Raw genomic sequence first — 7,566 nt, 5'->3', positions numbered from 1 at the left:
CCCGCCACAACGCCCGGCTATTTTTTGGTTGCAGTTGTCACTGTTGTTTGGTAGGCCCAAGCTGGATTCAAACCTGCCAGCTCAGGTGTACATGGCTGGTGCCTTAGCTGCTTGAGCCACAGGCGCCAAGCCTAGTTGGGTGTTCTTAACAGTCCCAAGGTTGAACATAGTCAAAAGAATCTTGCAGTGCTGACTAAATTATGAATAGCCTAAAAAGAGGAGTCTGCAGGAATTTCAAAATGCCTCCAAGGTAAGGTTTAAAGTGAGCAACAGGGAGAGAGGAGGAAAGAAAGAAGCAACACTGTAGGACAAGGAGGCAAAGAAACCAGAATAATTGAGGGCATGACCCCTACAACTGTTCCCGGCAAGGTGGCTCAGTTCTACTGAGACCTCAGTGTCCTCCCTTCCCCTCAGAAGCCAATCAATCACAGCTTTTCTTCAAGCTGTAAGGACTTTTCTATTTGAAGATACTAGTTTGCTGGGCAAAGAGACAGACGGAATTACAAAAAGTCAAAAAATCTAGAAAGCTGGATGATTTAAAAAATATATCTGTATGTAGTTCTTATGATTAACTTGAGGACTGATTCAGTACATTAGATCTTATAGATCTTTAGAGAATGATCTTTGCAGGAAATCTGTTACCTGAAGATGAAAAGGAATGTGAACCAACTCTGATCCCAATTCAGACCTCTGCCAACTGACAGTTCAAGTGAAGGCCTTCTGGGGTGGTCAGAAAGCAAAGAAAAGTTGAGTGTATCACTGCAGAACAATTCTCTTTCCCTTGGAATGAAAGGAAAAAGCAAGAAGAAAGGCACTAAGCCTTGAAACACAATATAGTAAGTGGGAGAAAACCTGGTATTAAAAGTGCAGTTAAATATTTTAAGGACTTAGATAAATGAGTGATCTCAAATCTGGTGAAAACAGTATTTATTCTGAGTTTCAGAGAAAGTGTAGAATTTTGGAAAGTATTTTGACTTGATTCCTAAGTTTAAGCAATACTGTAGTATCTGTCAGATATACAGAGGGTGCCAAAAAAATGTATGCCTATTTTAAGAAAAGAAAAAGCTGTATTAAAATTGTAATATTCAAGTCATGTTTGACTTCTGCAATTACAAAAGGTGTTCAAATGTGACTTGTATTTAATACGGTATTTTCCTTTGTTTACAAGGCCGGGCGCAGTGGTTCACACCTATAATTCTAGCACTCTGGGAGGCAGAGGTGGATGGATTGCCCGAGCTCAGAAGTTCAAGACCAGTCCAAGCCAGAATGAAACCTCATCTCTAAAAATAGCCATGCATTGTGGCAGGTACCTATACTCCCAGCTACTTGGGAGGCTGAGGCAAGAGAATCACTTAAGCCCAAGAGTTTGAGGTTGCTGTGAGCTATGACACCAAGGCACTCTACCAAGGGCAATAAAGTGAGACTCTGTCTCAAAAAAAAAAAAAATGTGTACACATATTTTTCGACATTTTCTGTATATTAACACAGAGTGGATGTAAACACTCATCCTAATATTTTTGTGAGCTTACTATAGGTGCAGATGATTAAGTACTATGGATAGAATGGTGACCAAAATAAGAGTATCCGATATCACAGAATTTCTAAAACAGTGGAAGAGATGGCCATTAGTAGAATAAATACACAATTATAAACAAAGTTGCAAACTGTAATGTATGGTGTGAAATAAAGTATATGGTACTCCAAGAATACATAACAAGGAAACTTGGTTCCCTAACAAGAGCCAGGCTGCCAGTAACAACCTGACAAGACAGGCTTTCATAGCAAATGATTTACAACCACAACAAGCAAATCTGTGTTAACATCACCCCCACTCCCCCCACCCCTGGCAGGGAGGGACAAAAAATATTTTCAAATAAAAAATAATCATTGTCCTCAAGAGAGTGCCTTCAGGGGTGGTGCCTGTGGCTCAGGGGTTGGGCACCAGCCTCATATACCTAGAGTGGCGGGTTCAAGCCCAGCCTTGGCCAAACTGCAACAAAAAAATAGCCGGGGCTCGGCGCCTGTGGCTCAAGTGGCTAAGGCACCAGCCATGTACACCCAAGGTGGCGGGTTTGAATCCAGCCCGGGCCCGCCAAACAACAATGTCGGCAGCAACCAAAAAATAGCCGGGTGTTATGGCAGGCGCCTGTGGTCCCAGCTACTTGGGAGGCGGAGGCAGGAGACTCGCTTGAGCCTATGAGTTGGAGGTTGCTGTGAGCTGAGATGCCATGGCACTCTACCCAGGGGGACAGCTTGAGGCTCCTGTCTCAAAAAAAAAAAAAAAAATAGCCGGGCCTTGCAGCGGGCACCTGCAGTCCCAGCTGCTCGGGAGGCTGAGGCAGAGATGCCTAAGCCCAGGAATTGGAGATTTCTATGAGCTGTGTGACGCCACAGCTGTCTACTGAGGGCGATAGTGAGACTCTGTCTCTACCAAAAAAAAAGGAGAGTGCCTTCACTCTGAACAAGTTTTTGTTAGGTACAGGTATATAAAAAGCATCTTGCCCTTAGAGAAAAGTCACCATTATAAAGGTGGGTAGAACAAATAGGCAGGAAATCAATGTCTTCTATCTTCAATACATTGAGACAAGAGGCCTTGAAGGTTGCTTTGTGGCACAAAATTTGTGGTCTAGATATGTTCATCATTCCAACAGACTGTTTGGCCATAAGCAGATGACCTTTTAAAATCAGACAGGCACTTTGAGATTTCCAGATTGTATACTATGTACACACATTCAGAGTCAACCTCTAGAGCAGTGTTTTTCAACCTTTTTTTTATCTCACAGCACACTTGAACCTAAACTTCTGCGGCACACTTAAATTATGTTGATCAAAAAAAGAGTAAAAAACGAATAAGCTCACTATGCTTTGAACTACTTCTGAACATAATTTAATCAATGTTCTTTAAAAATTTTCACAGTACACCAACTGAAAATCACTGCTGTAGAGTCAACTTCTCTATTTTCTCTGCATCAGTTTCTACCACTCAGGCAAACAATAAAATCTCATTAGCAATGCTATTCTGAAAGCTGAGGATTTACTATCAATATATCCCTAATGATGAGAAAGCCAAGAACACAGAGTTCTTAACCTGTAACACATTAGCACCTACTGCTTAGTGAACTTTAAATAACTACTGAACGACAACAAAATATTCAGGGGAACAGAGCAGAATGCAATGCCTGACGTTCTGTGGGCAGACTGACAAGATAGCTCTGTGATAATCAGAGATAATTAGCTATGCTCTTCTGGGCCTCTAAACTCCTCAGAGTGAGGACAGTTTGAAAGCCTGGTTACTGATGCAGAAACATGATGGGAACTCTGAGGCCCAGCTTCTCAAAGTACATATACTTGACAAGGACTTGCATTCTTTATAAAAAGAATGTAGTGAAACCAAACTGCCGTGAGGTATTACCGTAAGATTTGAAATACCAGGTTAAGTTCCTTTACACTTTTTTAGGTTTATGAACTTCCAAAGCAGAAGAGATTCTGTTCTGAGGGGTAAATGGAACATATAAGAAGCCTTAGGCAATAGTAACCAATAGGGAGCCAAGTGCTTAGTGGCTGCCTGAAAATAAGACCATGTAAACATTTCCCTGTTGACCTGGCCTATAAAATTTGTACTAATTGACAGATATGTGAAATGGCGAGGTAGCTGAGTAATGAGGCAACAAGTGAAAGGAAGGAGCTAGCTGTACTTCCAGGTGTTAAAAAAAAGGAAAGAGGTGTTAAAAAAAGGCAAGAACTGCATGTTAATGGACCAACATTAAGTCAACTTAAAGAGTGACTATTCTCCATTCCCTTGACTCCCTTAGTGGCCTCTTTATTACCTTTTCAAGTCTGACCCCAAATTTCATTAATAATCTAAATCTCCCATATAAAATGACAGAGCAGTATGGAGAGTATAGACACAATTTTAATTACCTGGCCAGCATCTAATAAGTGACAGTCAGGTACAAGGACCAATACTGTTGAATAGCTATAGAGGGTAGATAATTAACCTAAAAACTAGGCATTGGCAATCTCTAGAAGCTAGGATATTTGCTAAGAAGTTTGCTAAATCTAAATCCTCTGTGTGGGTTATTGCCAGCAGGCTGTAGATACCTGAGACTCCTAATAAACACTTGGCAATATTTATAACAACAGTCTGCAATAGGCTCCCTAGCAGAAGCAGCTTGAGAAGGGATGTGGAAAAGCCACACACCATACTTACCATCTTCCGTTTCCTGCCACACAATGCCTTCAAGGTTGACACTGGTTCCAGGTTCACAGGGGCCCAGGCATTCAGGCTCTGTGGCTAGAGCCACATCACATGTGTTGACCCCAACTGATCGAGTACGAACCATGATCTGCTCACAGGGAGATGAGATGTCATTATTGACCACTGGCACCAAAAGGTGCAGTGGCAGCACTGCTGGTGTGGAGACAGGGGACTCCATCTGTGGGGAAAAAGAAAGAAGTAGCTGAGTTGCAGGAAGAACATTCAGAGGAAAAACCTTTTCTGTATTTAATCTAGTCCTATATACTTTCTTGCCAGAGTACAGAGGGTTTTAAATATAAGACTTTGGTCATTCCTTTAAAATTCTAGCTCATGATACTACTACAAATCTAGTGGTTTAGATGAGAGCATCCTGGGCTAAGAGAAGCTCTAGTTCTTATTAATGATCTTCCTGATAAATTGTGGCTAAAAGTGTTTTTTTTTAAAAAGAATTCTGGGTGACACCTGTGGCTCAAAGGAATAGGGCGCTGGCCTCATATGCCAGAGGTGGTGGGTTAAAACCTAAGCCCAGCCAAAAACTGCAAAAAAAAAAAGAATTCTGGACAGTGCCTGTGGCTCAGTGGGTAGAGTGCCAGCCCCATATACTGAGGGTGGCGGGTTCAAACCCAGCCCCAGACAAACTGCAACAAAAAATAGCTGGGCATTGTGGCAGGCACCTGTAGTCCAAGCTAATTGGGAGGCGGAGGCAAGAGAATCGTCTAAGCCCAAGAGCTGGAGGTTGCTGTGAGCTGTGACGTCATAGTACTCTACAGAAGGTGATAAAGTGAGACTCTGTCTCTTAAAAAAAAAAAAAAGAATTCTATTTTTTCCCATCTTATTTAAAAATCTCTAGTGAGGCCAGGTGTGGTGGCTCATGCCTGTAATCTTAGCACTCTGGGAGGCCCAGGCAGGTGGATTATTTGAGTTCAGGAGTTCAAGATCAGCTTGAGCAAGAGAGAGACTCTGTCTCTACTAAAAACAGAAAAACTAGGGCAGTTCCTGTGGCTCGAAGGAGTAGGGCACTGGCCCCATGTGCCAGAGGTGGCGGGTTCAAAGCCAGAGCTGGCGAAAACTGCACAAAAAAAAAAAAAAAAAAACCAAACCTAGAAAAACTAGCAGGGGGTGGTGGTGGGTGCCTACAGTCCCAGCTACTGAGGAGGCCAATGCAAAAGGATATCTTGAGCCAAAGAGGTTGAGGTGGCTATGATGAAGCCATGGCACCCCACCAATTGTGACAGAGTGTGACTCTGTCTCAAAAAAAAAAACATTATAATAATCTTGGCTTAGCGCCCATATCACAGGGGTTGTGGCATTGGCCACATTCAGCTGATAGTTCGAACCTGGCCTGGGTCAGCTAAACAGAAACAATGACAACTGCAACCCAAAAAATAGCCAGGTGTTGTGGTGGGCACCTGAAATCCCAGCTACTTGGGAGGCTGAGGCAAAAGAATTGCTTAAGCCCAAGAGTTTGAGGTTGCTGTGAGCTGTGACACCACAGCACACTTTGGAGGGCGACATAGTGAGACTCTGTCTCAAAAACAAAACTCTAGTGAAAGAGAAACAGAGCCAAGTTTCAATATTATCAGAGCACAAAGAGTGATGAGAAAGAAAAAGCCCAGCTTTTGAGGCATGTTCCATTGCCCACCACTGTCCAATCTAACATCCAACAAACAGCATATTAGTTAGGTATAAAATCCACGCATATGGATGTTGATAAAGAGAGGAAAAAATACTCAGGTCCTAGGAATGCTGTGATTCTTAATGATCGGAGGTGCTACTGGGAGAAACATGGTGGGGGGTTCTAACCCTCAGATTATTGCAGTTGTTGGTTAATGAGAATATCTTGGAATGACTCTAACATTAAATTTATCTGTAAGAAACAGGAGGTGCTGTTGCCATCCAGAAGTCAATCCATAGCAGTCCAAAGATGTAGTTGACCGTGCATACATAGACAGACACAGTCAAACACCAACAATCTACCTCCCAAACTAGACCTTCTCACTTAGAATATAATAGGTTCCAAAGAGAATGCAACACATCCAGAGACAACATAAAAGTTGTAATGAAGGTGGTGATGATCCCTCAGCTCTTTAAATCTTAGCATTTATTAGGTTGACAAAGTACCAACTCTGAGTTTATAGTGCCCAAATCCTAAATGAGCATAATCTTGCATATACAAAGCACTCAATTCACACATTGGGTGATTTTCTCTGAAGATTAAGTATGATACCAATCAGCAGACGTAGAAAATGAGAGTTAAAGATTGGAAACCTCTCCCCTTGTGAAAGATTTTTCAGTCCAATTTAAATGTAGCCCTTGAATAGAGACATTTAAGAAAATCACACGTGTCCACAATCAAACTGCTAAACAGTCTGAAACAGATGTCCAGTTCTGAGATAATTTACTGAATGACCACGACTCTACATATAATCCATCTTCCTTCCCTCAACACAAACACATACACACACTTTTCTGAAACTGAAAACTAGTCTAGAAGCCAAGTTCTGATTACTGTGTCCATTCTCTACAGCTGGCTCTGACCTCTTGGCTTAGAAAGTCCATCACTATAGGCAGGCTGCAGTGGCTCACATCTGTAATCCTAGCACTGTGGGAGGCCAATGTGGTGGATTGCTTGAGCTTGAGTTTGAGACCAGACTGATCAAGAGACCTGCCTCTAAAAAATAGCTAGGTGTGATGGGGGGCCCCTGTAGTCCTGGCTACTACGGAGGCTGAGGCAAGATGACTGCTTGAGTCCAAGAGTTTGAGGTTGCTATGAGCTATGATGCTGCTGCACTCTACTGAGGGTGACAAAATGAGATTTTGACTCCCAAAAAGAAAAAGGAAAGTCATCAATATTTGCAGATCATCACTGTTAAGAGTCTAGAGAATGCTCATACACTGATTCTGATTAATTGATTAATTCTGGTCCCTGAAGACCTGCCAAAAGATTATCCTTACCTGCTTTCTCTCTCATACCCTCTCCATGTACTTCCATAATTCTATCTTTTTCATAAAATGAATGTTCTGAATTTACGATAAATGCCAAAAGGCATTTTTGCTTTTTTGAAAATCAAGCATTTATAATTTAATTTGGCAACCTTCTTGGTATGTGGTAGATCCTAGAAAGACCCTTTGAAATTTCTTTGTATCGAGGCCAGGCGCATTGGCTCATGCCTGTAATCGTAGCACTCCGGGGGTGCCTGAGCTCACAGATTTGAGATCAGCCTGAGCCAGAGAGAGACCTGGTCTCTAAAAATAGCCAGGTGTTGTGGCGGGTGCCTGTAGTGCCAGCTACTTGGGAGGCTGAGACA

The 7,566-nt window shown here is 42.3% G+C and overlaps 1 protein-coding gene across 1 annotated transcript in view; it reads right to left on the bottom strand.

Annotated features, from left to right (window-relative positions):
- ZNF609 (zinc finger protein 609) overlaps nucleotides 1–7,566 on the bottom strand; it is a 236,861-nt gene that overhangs the window by 72,740 nt on the left and 156,555 nt on the right. Inside the window, exon 4 of the mRNA XM_003784418.3 lies at nucleotides 4,211–4,436. Within this exon, the coding sequence (XP_003784466.1) occupies nucleotides 4,211–4,436 (226 nt within the window). The remainder of the gene's footprint in view (nucleotides 1–4,210; nucleotides 4,437–7,566) is intronic.

Source organism: Otolemur garnettii, unplaced genomic scaffold, assembly GCF_000181295.1.
Source record: "Otolemur garnettii isolate 467f Iridium unplaced genomic scaffold, OtoGar3 scaffold00011, whole genome shotgun sequence".
In the NCBI taxonomy this organism is placed as follows: Eukaryota; Metazoa; Chordata; class Mammalia; order Primates; family Galagidae; genus Otolemur; species Otolemur garnettii.
The sequence above is the reverse complement of the archived record's forward strand: the minus strand, read 5'-3'. Positions and strand labels throughout refer to the sequence as shown.